Raw genomic sequence first — 20,407 nt, 5'->3', positions numbered from 1 at the left:
CATTTTATAATGACGCGCTTAGCTATGACATTGTATGTTTTTTATTTTTTATTCAGTGTAACAATGTAAAATATAAGAATTACGAATTACGTACTTTAAATTATTAACATTTTGGTAACCAATAAATTTAAAAAAAAAACGGTAGGGAGCCAATTCAACAGTAAATTCTTGTGAGCCAATTTAAAGGTACTTATTAAAGGTAAAATATTGACTACCTGTATTGGGGAGCCAATTCGATTGCACCGCTGATAACCACTACAGTAAATAATCTGCTTTAATCGCGGCGGTCAGTAGCCAGTTTTCGTATCGCTGACTATAATAGGTATGAAAACATTTTTGAAATACTATTTATTTGATAACTAATAATATTATATGATAGAAGGCACTGGGGTATATGGCGGCGGCTCAAGGCTCAGAGGTTCAGTGATTTAGAACAGTGGTTCTCAAACTTTTTTTTACGTACCACTAAGGTTTGTCAATCAGTCGCGTACCACTAATAACTAAATATATAATGATCCAAATTCTAAATTTTTATTTTAAATAATAAGGCAGTAAAATACTACAATTACAGTATAATTATTTTTTATTTATTAGTTTTATTAATAAAATAATTGAATAGGTTTATTATCTAAACACGGCCCTTCGCGTATCACCATGTAGTCTTTCGCATACCACAGTTTAAGAACCGTTGATTTAAAACATACCTTATCAATTATCATATTACTATACGATTTTTCTTAAAAGCACATACCGGAATTTATTTTTATAAACATTTAAAGTTCAAATTTTAACGAAATATGTCCACTTGCCCACCCTTTTTTATATATTATATATTTCTAGTATAAATTTAGACGAAATTACGTATTTTAACGATGAATAATGATGTTAATTATTTTGTTTATAATACAAAAACTTAATTATTTTTTTATAGACTTAACACTTTTATTTATATTGTTTACTATGGGTTTTATTTTATGCTATGAAATTTTCAAAATATTAATATTAATTTTAAGATATTATCTTTTCGTAATATGACCCTATTTAGTATTCACACTGTTGTATGGTATTTACAGTAAAATATTATTAACTTAAAAGTAAATACAACAATAATATAATGTGGTGTAAAAACATTTTATTATAATAATTAATAAATATTAGTAATAAAATAAACACAAGGTTTCGGAAAAAATTGTTGCTACTTAACAAAATATTATAAAAGTACCATAATAAAAATCACCTAGCTATATCAAAAAACAGATCATGGAATAAACTTAGTGATACAAGTCGACAGATCGTCTCTGCTCAGAAGTGTTTAACATTCGTATACAATGATATATAATTGAATTTAAATTAAACACACCAGCAGTGACCCATTAAAAGTTGACACTTACAAAAATATCCACAAGTCGTGATAATTATATTCTTATGTTATATTTTGTTATTTTGATCCATAATATAATCTCGATTAAAAACAACCGGCCAATAAGTGTCCCTGTACTCTCAACACAAAATATATCGGTTGAAGTTATACAGCACAGTATAAACTTATACTAAAAATATCTGGAGTTAATCAAACTTTCAAACTTATTTCTCGACACATATTATTATTAATTCTTACTTGACACTTCTCACAAAAATATATGAATATATTGTATATTGGTATCCTTTGAACTTAATTGGTGATTGGTGTTGGCTATATATAATTGTATCGATTTGTTAAAATTGTACAAATCATGTAGTGCTATAAATTATGAATATTATTATTATTATTATTATTAAGTGTTTACTATTAACATAATTATACTCTGTATATTTTGTTTACACTTTTGGACAGTAAACAATTTTTAATAATTGGTTTTCAAGTAACTATCGTTTGATCATAGTGATCATGCAACAATTAAGTTAATTTATCTCATGTGATTAAAACAAAAAATAATTAAATTACCAACGTTACAGCGATTACAACAATAATATTTCGTGGGTACATAAGTGTTACGCATATTTTGAAATCATGTATCATCTGTTTGAAATAATATAATGTGTTGATGTGTAACTATATTTAAAGACAATAGCTATAAATGCGGCAACAAGATAGTTATAATTAAAATTTACTATTCGATATAGTACAAAACAAAATAATAGCTAGGTTTTATAGTTGTATTCTCGTAGTATAGTAAGTTGTAATCTATTAGATGATTACCTATATAAAAATCAAAATATAATAACTTTACTATATGTATATTTATATCATTGTCTGTTAAGTAACTGAAAATTAAATGTTTTTTAGAATGCTTCATAGTTTCTGATCTCGGATGCATTTGTTTAATCTGGAGACCTGGAGTACAAGGGCAGTTGTCTCGTGACATTCTATAGTGGTGACAAATTAATCGTTTTCTCCAGTTCTGTTTAAGCTCTAATTTATATCAAATTAAATAAGTAATACATTTTATATTTTTTATTAAAATTGATCCTTTTTTTTTAACAAAATCGTATATCCTTCCCTTATCAGCTTAACCAAAATGCTTAATATTAATTTTATATTGTACCTACACATAAAAAAGTATAAAAAATATAAGTTGTAGAAAAATTAATAAAGTTTATAATATATAAATAATAGTTGTATAATTGTTATCAATAATTATTTTATATTAGAATCAACAATATAGTTACTAAACATGTGCACATAATTATTGGTAGTGTACTCAATCTTATATATAATATATATTATAAAAACAGTATCAATCCAATATAAAAGTTATACAAAACTTAAATAATATATTGTTTAATTTATTTGATACATAATTTTTAATATTTGTCTATAACATATAATATATAATATCAAAATATTAAACTTTTTCGTGAATTGGTTGAAATGGTTGGCCCATTTTCCAAAAAAAAAAAAAATGAGATATCATTTTCCTCTTCTGTTAATAATTATCTTCTACAAAAAAGCTAGTTTCTATTTTACTCCTAATATCAACTAAAATATCCTAGGTATAATTATAAAAAATAAATAAATATAATTCATTCGTTGCCTCGTTGGTCATAACTCATAATATTAATCATTTATTTTAGTTAATACAATATCATTTTATTTTGTATTTATTAAATTATTAATTCCTTAATGATGGAAAATTGTCAGTTTTTTTTTTGAGGAAAATGGCTATTTACTATTTAGACATATAGATATAATAGTCAACTGATAAGAGTAGTTTATGATTTTAGTCGAAAACTCGAAAAGGATCTCAGTAACTCAGTTAGTGCCAGTATGGCCAGTACTCACCAACCCAAGGTTTATAATGTTTATATAGCTAATAGACTATCTATAAACCTTACCACTTTACGTCCTTACCTACCTACTACTTATTAAAGTGTAGTACCTAATTTAGCATTGGTACTTTTAAATTTTAATTAGAACATTTGTAAAGAAATATGACGTAAAAATAAATTAATATTACTGAATTTTAGATGTGAATTAATAATTATCTTAAATCGATTGTTATTAATTGCCAATTAATAAGGTGACTAATAACATTTACGGTTATTCATTCAAACCGAATCGACCAAGTCAAAAGAAAAGTTGACCGACTAACATTCTACCCAGCCTTGAATCAAAAACTAATTGTTTTTTTTTGCACTAAAATCGCCCGAGTATCCTAATACATAATATATAATATATATAGTACTTATACTGCATATTATAAGCCATTGGTCAAGGTGACTGGACAATGTCATACCATACACACATCATATAATATGTTTAAAACTATATGTAATTTGTTTCTTATTGTAATATAATATAATAAAATATATAAAAATTATATATCAAGTAATATTGTATGTATTAAAAAATGTCTATATAAATTTGATTCGTTCAAAACAATTGTCAACAAAAAAATCATGATCCGATCGTTGAATATTATTATTATACTACGGCAATTATAATTGCATTAAACTCGTTTAATTTTATCATCGAATTTTAAACTTTAGATAAGTAGATAATATAATATAGAGCGCACGTCATTTCATTTAAGCAATATGCACGTATATATTTCCCCCCCGCTTCACATTCGAAATATGATACCAAATATCCATCAATTATTTTGTTTTATAATAATTCTTTCGATTAGTCGTTCGAATGTTGTCCTGCGGTTATCTGACTATTACATATATTTATAAATTTTTAAGGCCACATGTTATAACGACTTTTATATTATACACACGCTCGTGTTTTACGAGCAGTTCAGTACATTTACGTGCGTTCACTGTACACACGTTTTAACTAATATCCCGTGCAACGTTCCCGTCGAAAATCATAAAAACCAATTTCATCTCATACAGTTGTCGCCGTCGCAAGTCGTCTAACAAGTGCGTTTTAACTGTTTTAAGATCGTCCCGACAATACATTATCATAATAATATTGTTATATAGGTAATTTGCAGTATATTATTATTATTATATTTGAATGGGACCGTCATAGATTTTCGACGTAGTACATCAATAACGAATGGACGTAATCTACGATGCTCGTTATCATATTTTCTTATCAACAATAACATTGCAATCGGAGTTTTAAAAATTTTAACGTTTCAGCTCGAAAAAATTCTGTCCTAAACTCGTGTCTTGTTAACCGGATTTGTATTGTGTTGACGTCCATTGATGCAATTTCGGCTGTCCAAGTCGATAATTACTGTCGTCGGTAAGTCCCGAAAGTATTTCAATATGAGTGCCGTGAGCTTTACTGTAGGACGCAAAGACTGTTCCACGGCCGGCGTGGACGTATCCAAAATGTGTGCCGCGCACCATGCCATCGACAAGCACGTCAAAGTAATGTATTATGTCATTTACATAACCGTAAATGTGGTCCATTCTCATCATTATTAATCCGCCACTGTTTGTGATATTTTACCGTCAGGACGGCATGATACTGGGCATCGGTAGTGGATCGACGATTGTGTACGGTGTTCAACGATTGGGTAAGGTCACAACCTAAATATTGTTTGAGTAGCATGTATTCTTTTAGTGTGTCTAGCTATATTTTAATCTATATAGCACAAAGAATGAAAGACGAGAATTTGTCTGTTGTTTGTGTGCCAACGTCTTATCAGGCACGTCAGTTGATTATCGATTACAAATTAACATTGGGAAACCTAGACACCAATCCTAAAGTAAGTATAAAACATGATATTACATATACATGTTCAAAATGTTTAAATTTTTTATGATTATTCAGATAGATTGTACAATTGATGGAGCAGATGAGATTGAAGTTGGCACTTTGACATGCATAAAAGGTGGAGGAGGATGCTTGACACAAGAAAAGATTGTAGCATCGTGTTCTGAAAAATTGATAATTGTTGCCGATGGAGCGTAAGCATATTTAATAAAAATATTGTTTTATTTTTATTTTTATTATTTCTAACTATGTCTATGATTGATGTTAAGTAAAGAGGTAAACCGTTTGGGTCAAAAGTGGAAGAAAGGTATACCTATTGAGGTAATACCTATGTCATGTAAACCAATTCAGCAAAAAATTGAAGAAAAATATGGAGGTGAAGCCGTTTTGAGAATGTCTGCTGATAAAGCAGTAAGTTTAAAAAAAAACAATACAGTTAATGTTTATAATATATTCAATAGATTTTAACTTTTTTGTTTACAGGGACCATTGGTTACAGACAATGGTAACTTCATATTGGATTGGTGTTTTCCTGAAACAAAATATTGTTGGTCATCCGTCCACAATTATTTAAAGCTAATCCCAGGTTTGTTGTATTGATTTTATGCAAGACCAATTACCTTATTTTATTTGTAACTATTTTTAGGAGTGGTTGAAACTGGATTATTCATTGATATGACAGATGAATGCTTGGTCGGAGATCCACAAGGAAATGTACGACTACTGAAGAAGACTGAACAGACCTTAGAGTTATAGGTTAAATCTAAAATCTGTGTTTGAGTGTCATATATTATTTGAATTGGATAGCATTCTCTCTAATATCTAAGTATTATGACTTTTTATTGAATTCTAATTTTGTGTTGCTTAAATCAAATAGGGTTATAGATATTTTAGATCTTCAAATACTGTTTTTATAAATTATATTTCATAATTTAAACTAATCTTTGATGGATTTGTCTTTTTAAAATATTTTGTTGTTATTTTTTTTTATTATTTAAAAATACATTAATATCTACATTTAAAAATATATTATAAAAGTGTATAATTTATCAACATAACAGCAGTCCTATTATTTTTTTTTTTTTTATATAGATTATCTATTAATTCATAAGAATAATATTTACAATATTAATTTTTATATTAGGTATAGGTATAATAATGACTATTTAAAAAGGGAATACAAATTATTGATATATTTTTAATAGTTACTAATTAGGTTAGTTATCTAATCATTTAATGCTACAGTTATAAAATAATGTTCCGTTAAATTTTTCCAAAAAAAAGCAAGTAAACATAGGTTTTACCATAAATGATAAACAAAATTAATATAAATATAAATATTATGATGATTATTAATGTAAATTAAATGTACTTAAAAAAAAATGCATTAAAAGGTAGTTATCTATTAAATATAAATGTGATTAAATTAAGTTACTATGAATGATGTAAGCATTATTATAAAAATCTCCTTACAAATTACATACTATGTCTATATTAATTAATTTGTAGACCCAATGCCAATAAGGTCCCAAGTTTCCAAAACATTAATTTCCATAAAATATTTAATTACGCCCTACTTATTTTTTAATGGGAAATAAGTAAGCGAGTGGCGAGCTAAGTAATATTAAACCAATATACCTTACAATCTACAGAATACTATAAAATTAAGATTTATTATTTTTATAATTAATAAAAAAACTTTTATATAATACTTTTTTGTTAGCCTTAACAATATACAACAATAGCCTTTATAGATGAAAAGTTTGAATACTGTATTTTGATAGTTCTTTGATTGCAAATTAGAACTGGTTTGTATTTTTGAGAGGTCAAAACAAAAATCCCCATGGTAAACAAAACCAAAAAAATAAGGAAAAACCTTAATTTTTAGGTAAAACCAATATTTGCCAAAATCAATTTTTGTTGCTTTGGTATACATGTGCAACTCAAAAACATACTACTGCAAAAAAGTGAAATTTTCCATTTTATAAGTTTCTTTTTATAAATGCAAATAAACATTTTTTACTAGATAAAATATAATAATATATCATCGTTTCTTAAAAGTTATTCATTTACCATTCAAAAATATTGAAATACAAAGTCACAATTTTAACAAAATTACAAAATGTACTAACTATTCTGTAATTCAGAAATTCATAAAAAATATTTTTTAAATCTAAGATTTAAAAATGTAATACATAATTTTTACCTAACCTTTTTCTACTTCTGACAGTTTTTGATATTTGGATGAAATTACAAAAAATGCCATATACTCGTATACTTAAAATTTGTATAAAATATTAATATTTAAATATTTTACTTATAATAAAAATGTCAAAATATTTTGATTTTTTTTGAGTTATTTATAAACGTTGTCAATTTTTAATTTTTTAGATTCAGAGGAGTGATTAATGTTTAATGTATTGATTTTACAATGATGATTTTTTTCTTAAATGAGTTCACTATAATTGATATAAATTTTAAGGGTTGTTTTGATTAGCAAAGTGGTTCTAGTTTATACTTTAGAGCAGTGAGCATGATCGTGGCATTGAGCCACGGACCACTAGCTAAAACTTAAATTGGACGGGGGACCCCTTATATTTGTGACTACTTACTTTTAAATTTTGTTTAATTATATCATTAATTGTCGACCTTTTATTCACGATAATCGAGTTTATCTATTTATCTATTTATTTATAATACCTAGAATTTCAAAACACTACGTGTTTAATTATTCCACTAAAATAAAATAAAAATATCACTTCAATACTATAATATTATAGTAGTCCGTGGACCACCAATTGGGAACTACTGCTTTAGAGTAGTAAAAATTAAAAATTCCCAATACTTTTGATTTATAATAGGGAAAAACCAAAAATAAATAAATAAATAAGAAAAAACAGGAATACTTTCAAAAATTAAATTTGTTGATGAAATCGATTTTGTTCTTTTGGTGTAACTCGAGAATAATTAATAACCATTGATACATACAATTTTTACCATATGTCTAAAATGTTTATATTATTATTTTCATTATATTATAATAATTAAAAATGACAAATGAGCTCTAATCTGCATGACAAATTTTCAATCTTTTTAGTTTTTAGTTTTAGATTCTGAACGAAGTGAGGAATGTATTGATTTTACAACGATGTATAGGTGTGTTTTTTTTTGTGTCTGTCATCACGGTTTTGAGTAGGAATAATGCTTTGATTTTTGACTTCAGCACCTCTTTGAAAAGAAAAATTCATCTAGTTGGTCCTTTTTAGGAGGAGGGGGGGGGGTCAAAAGTAAAAAGTACTTTTCAAAAATTTTAGTAAAAACCTTAAAACAGTGACGGAAAAACGGGAATTCGATTTTTTTATTTTGCTGTAACTCGAAAACGAATCATTGTAAATACTTCAAATTTTCACCAAATGTTTATATTAGCGTTATCTATTTACGATTAAGTATTTCATATTTTGACTTTTTTAAAGCCATTTATAGTCAATTGAAATTTGAAGGTTTTTTTTTGAAATGACTATAAAAAAAAATTGGCTATCCAAAAAATCTTTAAAATTTAATACAAAGTTTATTATAAGTTGTACTTATCGTAGTAAAAATAAATCAGAAATCGTTAGTCACAATTTTCGTTTATAATAAGCATTTAAAGTTCAAATGTTTCTACAAATTATATCAAAACTGCAAAAATTTGCAAGGAATTCTGAAGATGAAAATTCGTAAAATTTTTGTGATTTATATCTAAGGTTAAAAAACAAAATACAAGGTTATCCATAAGTTTTCTTTCAAGTAACTGTAAAACAAAATTCCAGCGTCAATATAGAAAACATTTTATGGGTGTATGAAATTTAACTTTTTACGTATCGCGTAAAATAACGATATATTACAATTTAAATATAGGTAATAATAAATTCTACTAATTATCCTAGACTGACAAATCATCTCAATGTACCTACTCTCCATCTCTACTTTACAACAGAGCGATACCTACTTGCCAATTTTTTTTTTTCTATAATTATCAATAAAAAATTGTAAGCAGGTCAAAATTCTTGAACATTTATAAAATGTTTAATTTTTAAAGCTAAGCTTTGAAAATGTAATTTTAAGTTCTTTATAAGTAAATCTAGTTAATAGTTTTATACTAAAATCAACAATTTAAAAAATATATTTGTATACATTTTTTATTACAGACATTTCAAGTTAAACACATTATTTTCCAGAGACTTAATTTTATGGATTTTACTATGTATGTACATTGTACACATTGACATTTTAAAAATATGTAGTTTGTTTTTAATTTATAGATAATACTATTGGGTTTATATCGTAATACACAACGATAATACTTGTAAATAAGAGTTCATGAGGTATAAAAAATATAAAACACAATTCCCAATTAATTCACTACTTTTATTTTTTATTTTTTTTTTGTATGCATCGTATTATAAATACAATTCCTATTTTTTAGGTTTTTTTCACATGTTTAAATAATATCGTCTATATAATAATCATAATAATCATAATAATCATAATAATAATAATAATAATAATAATAATAATAATAATTGTTTTAATAATACCACTACAATGTAATTAAATACCTAATTTTATATAAACACCATAAATAACGCAAGCTAAAACATATTACAATGTTCGGTAAAAGTAACAATAAAAATTCCGTTTAACAAACGTTTATATTATTCAAAATTACGCACAGTAACAACTAAATTTCACTACACAAGTATCTAAACAAACTTATGAAAAATCGATAAAAATGTACAATAACTTTTTCTTTATGATTTCTTTTCTTTTTTCTCGTTACAATTAATACAAACATAATCGTAATAATTATTATCTCGTTATTTATTTAACAACATTTAATTTAATATATTATAATTTAATTAATTTTTTTAATGGGGGGCACAGTTATTGATATGTTTCGATTATACATTTTGGTATAGTATTCACCCGGATAAGGCGACCAAAATCACAAAATGTTTATTCACATACGAACGTATGTTTACATTCAAGTACAATAATTTGTTTTAATTTTCTTCCATTTAACATTTATATATCCACTAACGGTTAATATATAATATAAATAAGATTATAAGGCTACTGTTGATCACATTAAAAAAAATACACAGGCTATACAGCGTTAAAATGTATATAATGATATGTATGTGTTGCAATTAAGAAAGGCTATTTTATTTTATAAATTAAAAAAAAAAATTAAACAAAAGAAAATCTGTTTGAGCTTAAAATGTAATTTTTTTCATTTTCGAATAAATCTACAAATTCCGCAATGATCGCAATGATAGTAATTAAATTCTAATAATTAATAATAATAATGATGATGATACCTAATAATAATAATAATTATTATTATTATTATTAATAACGAAATAATTAGAAAAAAAAGAATATTATAATTTGGACGGATATTATAATTTTTTTTTTGCAAAAGACGTCGGTAAAACATAAAAAATAGTAAAATAACATTTATTTTCAAATAATAATTAATCGTTTGTTTTTGGAATGCGTTATTTATTTAATAATTGTTGTCAGTGGAATGTGACAGTAATTTTTTTTTACAATAAGAATAATAATAATACATCAACGTCTTTTGCTAGCCTGTGAACACCGTTCGTCTTACGTTTAACAGATCTAAAATAATTACTACGGCGATCACAGACTTAAAATAAAAAAGTAAACCAAAATACTTATAATTTTAAGTATTTCGAATGGTATTATTATTATTATTTTTTTTTTATATATATATTAATTAATAACTATAATTATTTAATTCATTAATTATACGCCTAACTGCTTAAAAATAATAATAATAATAATCATAATTTCAATATAATACACTGAAAACATACATATTATGTACACTGAAACGCAGGAAAAAAGAATATTTTTTTTTCAATATTATTCATTGGTAGTTGTCTAAAAATAAAATGACAATAAACTATAATAGAACGTAATCTTTGGTCTTTTTCAGTTGTATATTATTAATATTACATAAAAAAAAAAAATACTCCGAGAACAAAAACATTGAAAAATTATTATTGTCTCTTAAAAAATTAAAAACTTAAAAAAAGATTGTCATTTTAAATTAATTATCAAATATTATGTACGCGATTATTGTTTATAATAATTAGCTTACGTGTTCCCAGAAATATCCTAATTTTTTTTTCGAAAAAAAGACGAGAATACGCAACAACGAAAAAAATCCTCGTACCTATCTAGAAAAACTTCCATGAGCTGCTAAACAAGCTGCACCCTGTAAATTTGTTTGAAACAAAATCTACTCGTATATAATGGCAAGAAATAAATGACTAAATTGTATAAAAAAATAGTTTGCAGAATTCAATCATTTAGTATAATAATAATAATAATAATAATTTGTTTTATAATATATTTATTTATATTTATATATATATATTTTTTTTTTTGACTAAACCGTTATCGGTTTGGACATCGCCGCAGACTGGCCGAAGCTATATGGACTACGTGATCCGATATGATCGACTTCACGCAGTCTGTTAGCGTCTGACCATCCAAACAGACTTAGTCTTTTACAAAATTATTTACAATGTTTAACGTTAATCCCCTTTCAAAGCATTATTGATATGTATTTAGTGAATGTATATGAGCGCGCTTACATTTTTATTTATTTTATTTTATTTTTATTTTTTTTTGTGTCATTAGTAATTATTATTGCTAATATCTGAACCACGCCTATACGATAATAGACAATTTTTTTAGGATAAAAAAAAATACATGAGAAACAATCACAGATTTGATGAGTCTTAAGATCTTACACTACCCACTAAAAAAGCATAGGACGATTATTTAGGTATTAGTTTAAAAGCTTAGGGAATAAAGTTAGGAATTAGGTATACTACATATAATATAAATATGATGAATAGGTATGTTGTATAAACACTACAGGCGTACAAGGAAATTTTAACTGCTTTGTACAACAGCTTAAGAAGCTTTAAGCTAGTAATAATATTATTCAATAATAATTTTTTTTTCAAATTTAAATCGACTTAAATTAATATTTTTTCTTTAGGACTTTGGGAGGTTGTTTTTATCGTGTCGCGAGTTTTCTAGACTTGGGCAGGTACTGGTGGTCTATCTTGTAGTTGTCAGGTGTTGTTCAACTGCATGTGAGTATACGTGAAATTGACGTTGTCCAATTTCTTTTGGCCAGCATACTCCCTGTAAAAAAAAAAAAACAAAAATATTAGACATCGTTAATTTTACAATGTTTTCTGTGACTGGTCTTCTAAATAAGTATAAAATATATTATATATTGTTTAGTCTATATATATATAGTTTGACGGAGTGAATAGTACCGAGTACCTCGTGGTGGGGAAAGGAATACTGAATTTTATTTTGTTAGTTCTTTTAAGCTCGCGTCTATCGATTTCTGTGTTTGCGTGCAGTTACGTACTTGTCTTTCCCGCACGTGTAACCCCATTGTGAATGAGAATAGAAAAAAAATCGAATAAAGACTCTAAAATAATATGTCTATCTCTTATGTGGATCTCGTCCACGTGTCATGAAAAAAATCCCCCCCTCGCCGCTTTATAATGGTAGTATATTATTATATTGTGCCTAACAATTTTTTGTGCCCTCCACCTTCTCACCTTATAATATGTTTTCTTATGTACATGGGTATAGAGAAATACGTTTATCAATGTCTTCATTTATAGGCGGTCGGCCAATAATTAAACGTCTGCTTTGACTGACTGTAACTCGTTCTATATTTGAAAAAAAAAACAATAAAAAAATCCTGTCATTTTTCTCGGGCTAACTTGGATCTTATAATATATCCTAAATACTATATGCATAAGTGTATATAAACATATATATAATATATTTTTATATATACTGTAAAACCATGTGATGACGTCAATGTTTACTATAGATACGTGAATTAAACGATTTTCTCACACAATGCGACTACACTTAACTCTGTATGATATAATATGTACTTGATATTATATACAGATGAACCATACAAAGTGTTATACGGTATATAATATTATTATTATTATATATATATATATATATGTATGTATATTGTAGATAACACCGGCTCCGAAGAAGTTTACCTCACGTGTGAGCGAATAACAGTGAAATTACGAACACTTACACCACAATACAATATAATTTTATGTTGTGATGGTAAATCTCGCGTTGAGTTCGCTTTGAGTTCGCCATGTGCCGATTATTAACGTCACGTCAGCCGCGTGCAAATCCTGCAAAGCGATCACAAAATATAACACGTCCCGCGCGTTGTTGAAAGACAAACACCAAAGTCGCGTACTCTCTCTGTCTATATATATATAATATATGAGTAATATCGTAGTCATATATCGCATACAGTTTTCCAAAATATGTATAATTATATGTATCATGTTCCTTGTGCGGGTTAACTATATCAACTGCTATGTCGTATATTACCTACACAGGACGTGTTTAGAAAGATGACGTGTTAACAACATCTTTGACGTCTAAACACAGTGTTGGTACATATCAAATTAATATTTATATTATAATATGGTGATAAGACCACGCGTGCGTATATAATTAATATATTTTCACAAGAACACGGAAAAATCAAAATACAAGCTCAAATATTATCATCTTCGAGACCGTTGTTATCTATATATACATATCATAATATATTATATAGTGGCGCTTTGACGTCTCACACACACAAAACATCGACAAAACAAAAACGTACTCGTATAGGCAATCACAGATTATACATAATACATATATATTAATATAATGTTATTGTTGTTGTTTACGGTTTGGTTTTGTTGTGTTTTTCGTTTTTTTTTTTTTTCGTTTTTTTTTTTTACCGACTACTGACCTGGCGAAAATGTCTTTAAGCTCGTGGTCGGACACGAACTGCCCGAGGTTGGCGACGAACAGCGTGGAACAGGGCGGCTGGGGCTGCTGCTGGTTGGGCGGCGAGGGCAGTGCGGGGGAGGGCAGGAACGGAAGGCCGTGTGGGCCCAGCGTCAACGTCGGCTGAAAACGAGCCAATCCTAATATGATTTTATTACGCATAGTACCTTCACCGCAAGCTACGCAAATAACTATATTAAATCGTCTCTCGTCCGTTTCATTCCTTTTTTCTGACTATACATTTTCCCATCGCACGCGCACACGTGACTACACTATGACTATAATACTATAATAATACAACTACACCGTCAAATGTAGCGCGCGCGATCGTATTAACATTACACTACACTACACACACACACACACACGACAACAACTAATAAACCATTATATTATAGTGAAATTCTTATGATATTATGGTCTCGGACACGGCGGCGGCGGCGGAAGAAAAAATGTGCAAAGCAATAACATAGAATAACGCGTGAGGCGAATGCAGTCGCCGCTGCATAATAATAATTGTTTCCGTCTTCCCGGCTGAGGTGTACCGTTGCAGTTCCGGGTGAAATGACGCAGGTGGCCGTTTCGCTGGTGATGTGGCCCCGGACAGACCGGAACACGACGTCCGCGTCGAGAGCCGATCCGCTGGCTGCCGTGGGCAAGACATTTTCGCCAAAGTGCAGTGCTACCGTGTCCGCGCTAAATACTAACTACGCTAAAGCTATAATAAGCCTATAATAACATTGCAACGTGTACGAAATCATAAGCCCACTCAACGTCTCTGCCGGCGGGTTCGATGAGCATAATATATCCGGCGGTTTTCTTTTTTTTATAGCAGTCATAATTTGCATGATACACTAGCGTGCCTACATTATATTATAGGCATTTAACGAATTTCGATGTTTAATAGGCATATTGTTACATAGCATCAGTCCAACTATATCTGTACAAGTAGTTATGGGCAAAAAGCTCTACGGTTAACCGATAATTAAAGTCTATAAGGATTATAATAAAATTATCTACTCGTATAATTTAAAATTCATACATTTCAATAAATATTTACAATAATTGAATTTGTCAATGTCTACTTGGGTTAATAATTATTATAAAAATAATTGAAAATACATTTTTTTTATAATAAAACTAAACATAATAATTAATCATGGACAGTCGTGGTTGTATTTTTAATAATGGAAATATGATTAATTTCACTACCTGTATAGTTTTTACAAAGTCAAATTTTATTTATTTAAACATTAATAATACATTATCATATTTTTAAAATTTAAATTATACAAATTATATTCAATCTAATCATCGGTTATTATATAATTTATTTGTTCCACATTGAGTTAGTACTATTATATTGCAAATAAATCGCAAATCTCGATGAAAAAAATAAAGAAAAGAAATATAGCAAAGAAAAATATCATATATGAGCGTAGCTGGTAAGTGTTTATTGAAAAAATTAATGACTATATGGTCTGTGCATGAAAAATGTATGTGCTTATTACTCTTCTTGCTCCCTGACTACCACAATCAAATTTACCACTAATGTTATTCAAATTCCGAAAAGGAAAACTTTTGAGAAACTCACGAAAAACAATTTATGGATATATTTAGCATGGACTCAAAATAACAAAATAATGCAAAGTATAATCGTAATGAAAATAGTTTACTTTTAGATGTGTTTATTTAGTAAAAATAACTGATACTTCATGAAGTGGGCGAAAAGCGATATTTTAATTATACAGCCCTGACTTATTATTATTTCTAATATTTTTCATGTAATTTATATGCAGGCAGCGACTGGACAACCCGAACTGAATGTAACGAAAATGTATTTATATGTTAATATTTCATAAACCCATTAAAAATAAAATCACGGGAAAACTCAATTTCCAAAGTTGTAACAAGATGAAAACGTATTTGTGAAAAAAAAAACACAATTTTTAGAATTCTCTACTTTGGCGTTGCATTTATTTTTATTTTTTTTTTTATTTAAAATTGATAAATATTATTTTTAATTTTCGGCGCGATCACTTATTACCACAATAATCATGTATTATTATTGTTAATCACCAAAACATGATTCGGGTTTGCCGTGAAAATAATATGTAATGGAACCGCATCCGCGGTATCCATCCAATACAATTCGATGTATGTGCGTTTAAAATAAAGATTTACGTCGAGTATATTATAATGCAGCGTTCTCGACGTATAGGTTATTTCAATATTAGAAGCGAAGCGTACCCACTAAATTACAACAATACGGAAACGATGAGATCGTTGCGTATATGCAGCAATACAATGGTAACAATAAGACAGGCTTGCACAAGTGTCGGTATAATATCGTCATAATATTGTATGGTAGCGACATTTTTTAAATTTAATTCTTAAATTTATATTTCACACACTACCTGTTGAGGATGTGGATGTAGCCCCGGATGGACGAGAGCTGCGTGTTGTAGAGCCGTGGCCGTGGCTGCAGTCGGCATATCAGCATACGCCAAGGGATGATGCCATAACTCTGCTGGAGCGCCGGTGAAGAACGGGGCGCCTAGATCTAGACGGTGACAAAGACAAATAAATACGAGAGTACAGTGATGGTTCATAAGTATGGCTTGGAAATCACGGGTACGGGGTGGTATTCGTGAGGGGGTGTGGTGAGGAGCGGCGAAAGTGGAGAGATGGCGATGGGAACAGTCGGATGGTATCATACTATATTGACCGATCTACGCAGTGCTCATCGATTGTATCCGATTTGAAGATAAAGTTGCCCGACACTATTCGAGGAGAATATATTATTCAGTGCCTACTTATTATGTGCGCGAAAATAAAATAAAATAATATAACAACTATTATGTTTTAATATACTTTAAACTTTACAGTTATCGCGTTGTATTATATACGTGTATTAAGTAGTTATAGTTGTAAAAACTAAAACTCGAGTAAAATGTGTTTTCCGAGTAGCAGCCCAATCGCCGCATACAGCGAAAAGAGTGGACGAAAATAAGCGACGTTATTATCTTCTAAGGTATACAACGAAAAGGTCGTAATCACTTGACCGACAGAGGCTCGTCATCGGGCCTTCGTGGCCGATGCTGCGTATAGCTCCGACATAAGACACAAGTCTTTCCTCCTCCTCCTCCTCCTTCTCTTTCTCTTCCTCCCCCTTAGGTCTCTATCGGGAACGGTTTGTTTCGTTTTCGCACCCTCATCAGAGAGATTTACATACAATACATCATGGTGGTATGTATATTATATAATAATAATAATAATAATATAATAAACTATATATTATAGTAATGGCGGACGGGGTAGGTCGTCGGTGCCGGGGATGTTGACGAGGTATGCAGGTACTTACGTCCGGTGAGCGGGTGCATCAGGCCTTGGTGCGTGTTGGGCGTGACGTTTGCGTTGGCGGGCTGTTTTGGCTTGCTAACCTTCGTGTTGCTTTTAGCGAATTCTAGCCGTATGGTTTGCGGCATGTCGGGATCGAACCGGACGCCCTGCTGCCGAAACCAAACACACAACAATACAGTGCTACCATCCCGTGTCGGTAAACAGAGCGGGCAGTTTCCGCCCGAGTACGACTACGATTTGGGTTTTCGTGGAGCGGGAAGGGTTGTAGTAGTGCGAGTCTATAGACGCGACACGCGAAGTTTTCGTTTTGATATTTTTTTTCCCGTCTTCGCGCGCGGTGCCAATACATTGCGTACGATATCACTACGCGTGGTATACACATAATATTATAATATTATAATATATACGTTATAGACAGCGTTTATTTCTAATAAATATGAGCTCGTCGTACTCGCGGTGCTTTAATTCACTACGGAAACTACCCGTCTGTGGTTATCGTTTAACATTATCTAAATGTAAAAGTCTTGGCCCGTAGACATATAAAACTACTTGCCGATTAAATATACATATATATATATATTATATATTATATATCGATACACTACGGCCGCTCGGCATAAGGTCGTAACGTTTACGTGCATAATAATATAATATATAAGTCGTATAGGTTGATAATACTAATATAGGTTAATAATATATAAGCATTACGGGCATTATTATGACGGTAAAAACGAACGCTGAATACAACTCCGTTTTAAGTCATAGATCATCTCGTTCTGTTTTAGAGTCAATATACAACGTGCGTATACATGATACATGATATGTACAGTATAAGTTAATTAAGCGTTGAACAGACACACAGAACTGGCGTGTTTCGATTTTTTTTTGAAAAATGACTAAAAAAAATGTAACATGTGACGTAGTAAACATTAACCTCTGCGCGTATACTCGCGGCCGTACAGGTAAACCAAGTGATTTTATACGTCTACGGTTTATTATGCGTCTATTACGTTTCCGGGTCATAAACTCTCTTGCTTAATGTACGCTGCAAAATGTCGTGAAGTCAACTTTAAGGGGAGGGGTGGAACTAGCGTGACGATGGTATATATACTTTGTGAAATATGATGGTACCTCTCACATAATAATAAAAGTTTTAATATATAATATATCATATTATTCTATATATTATTATGCGTGTGCGTATGGCTACTGTTTGGTATATAAATATATATATAAACATATATTTTTTTTAAATGCTATATAGTGATAAGCGTAATACTGTATTGTATATAGGACGGAAAGGCATGTTTGACGTTGCGTTCGTAGATATTATTAAATCATATACACACACACGCATTGGTACATCACGAGGTATAAAGTTTTGGAATGGTATGATGTTTAGAAACTCACGTCACGTTCAGGGGATGAAGTTTCGATCAAAGTCCAAAAAGAGTTTATCACGGAAAAGTAATATAATAATAATAATAATAATAATAATAATACAAATCACATTAGATCGTATATATAGTTTATACATACATAATAACATATATATATATATACTAAATTATAATATAAAACGCACCTGAAGGTCTTGTTTGGCAGCCTCGGCGCCAGCGCGTGTCTGGAACGTAACAAAACCCACTGGCTGCAAAAACGATAGAGATATCAAAAATATATCATAACAATGTTACAACTACGATTTTAAGACTTTTATTTGATCAGATTTTTTGCTTACCGAAGCTGTTTTGCCATTTTTGCTTGTAACTTTTAACAGAGATCCTTCGTAACCCTGAAAAAAAATGAATAAATAAATAAAACACATAACATTAGTATACTATGTGACGACAGCAATATCCGACAACAAATGTACCCTCACGCAACAACAATAAACCGCGTTGTACGATAATAAAACCGATGAACCGTTTATTGTTGTTACGAGGAGTACGTATATATACATTTGTGGTACAAATTGTAAGAGTCGTGGCGTTGTCGTTGTTGATAAGAACCACATTACCAATTGTGGCAAGTCATTACTATTGAATTCGCAGAGGATTTCGAAAACGAATCGAATAAAAATGAGTTTTTATATTTATCATACGCCGCGAATGTCGATTTTACACTGTCGTATAAAAGGGAAAAAACAAGCATCAGTGTCGGCGTGCCAAGAATGATATTATTATACGATCGGAAGGTACGGTGCTTTATTTATTATATGTAACATCCGAAAACGTTGTTTCCGAGTTGATTTTATTTTAAATATTCTCGCGTTGTTCGCAGACATTATATTATTATTTATACATCGGAATCGTTAAGAACCTATCGACGATATTGTGCATTTGCATATTATAGTTGTAAACTTTAGTTCCGCGACTTCCGAGAACATTGAAGAATTCACGGCTGAGTGTGCAGAGGGAATACGTTTCGATGCTACAGAAATGCAATCACACTGTTTTATGACTGCCGACAAGAAACCAGTTACATCAACACGGTAAACATAATATAATATTTTGTAATTTAATTATTCATTATTTTAAAAACACAGGCGTTCTCGCGGATAGCAATTATTATGTAACCTGGTTACGACGAAACGGTTTCGTGCCGACGTCATCGTGTGTCACCTAATACAACAATAGGACGATAACTCGAAAGCTATAAAGCCGACAAGAAATGTAATTAAATGCTTCAAAACTAATTAGAGAAATAATGCAACGCGTATCGAGAACATATATAAAATATATAACGACCGGTCGTGTGTCGTGTGTCAATCGAAAAGCGAGTCGTAGTCAATTGGTGGAGCCAAGTGTGGGAGTCTGGATAATATGAATTTATCGCATATAATATACTGTATATATATATACATAGTTACTGCGTCGAGACCACGTAGACAACTTTTAGAACATTGATAATATTATTCAAAATGGCGGGAAAGAA

The 20,407-nt window shown here is 29.5% G+C and overlaps 2 protein-coding genes across 6 annotated transcripts in view; one reads left to right on the top strand and one right to left on the bottom strand.

The window, feature by feature from the left end:
• The first annotated feature begins 4,111 nt into the window (after positions 1-4,111).
• LOC132917707 (ribose-5-phosphate isomerase) lies at positions 4,112-6,203 on the top strand. 2 transcript variants are annotated; one of them, XM_060978576.1, is made up of 8 exons: positions 4,112-4,368; positions 4,594-4,827; positions 4,916-4,976; positions 5,053-5,168; positions 5,234-5,370; positions 5,446-5,587; positions 5,660-5,762; positions 5,823-6,203. In XM_060978576.1, the coding sequence occupies exons 2-8, from the start codon at positions 4,660-4,662 to the stop codon at positions 5,930-5,932; spliced, it is 837 nt and encodes a 278-aa protein (XP_060834559.1). In that variant the 5' UTR covers positions 4,112-4,368; positions 4,594-4,659; the 3' UTR covers positions 5,933-6,203. The 2 variants fall into 2 exon arrangements, with proteins under 2 accessions (XP_060834559.1, XP_060834558.1); XM_060978575.1 differs by having other exon boundaries at positions 4,112-4,431.
• A 3,359-nt stretch (positions 6,204-9,562) lies between these two features.
• The window catches only part of LOC132918496 (protein couch potato), a 57,884-nt gene continuing 47,039 nt past the window's right edge, over positions 9,563-20,407 (bottom strand). The window contains exons 3-9 of one of the 4 annotated variants that reach the window (XR_009660507.1): positions 19,212-19,265; positions 19,059-19,121; positions 17,475-17,622; positions 16,528-16,673; positions 14,073-14,233; positions 12,838-12,951; positions 9,563-12,406 (exon numbers count right to left, since the gene is read on the bottom strand). Coding sequence is in view for 3 of the 4 variants with exons in the window: in XM_060979747.1 (XP_060835730.1) it covers positions 12,334-12,406; positions 14,073-14,233; positions 16,528-16,673; positions 17,475-17,622; positions 19,059-19,121; positions 19,212-19,265 (645 nt within the window). In the remaining variant the exon portion in view is untranslated. The remainder of the gene's footprint in view (positions 12,407-12,837; positions 12,952-14,072; positions 14,234-16,527; positions 16,674-17,474; positions 17,623-19,058; positions 19,122-19,211; positions 19,266-20,407) is intronic. The other 3 variants (XM_060979748.1, XM_060979747.1, XM_060979749.1) reach the window with 3 other exon arrangements.

This window comes from Rhopalosiphum padi, chromosome 1 (genome assembly GCF_020882245.1).
Source record: "Rhopalosiphum padi isolate XX-2018 chromosome 1, ASM2088224v1, whole genome shotgun sequence".
Taxonomy (NCBI): Eukaryota; Metazoa; Arthropoda; class Insecta; order Hemiptera; family Aphididae; genus Rhopalosiphum; species Rhopalosiphum padi.
The sequence above is the reverse complement of the archived record's forward strand: the minus strand, read 5'-3'. Positions and strand labels throughout refer to the sequence as shown.

Bases quoted from the DNA above. Each gene is read 5' to 3' on its own strand.
- LOC132917707 (XM_060978576.1), top strand. From the start codon at position 4,660: ATGCAATTTCGGCTGTCCAAGTCGATAATTACTGTCGTCGGTAAGTCC. The intron at 5,371-5,445 runs GTAAGCATATTT...ATTGATGTTAAG, and splicing joins ATAATTGTTGCCGATGGAGC to TAAAGAGGTAAACCGTTTGG. The intron at 5,588-5,659 runs GTAAGTTTAAAA...TTTTGTTTACAG, and splicing joins GAATGTCTGCTGATAAAGCA to GGACCATTGGTTACAGACAA.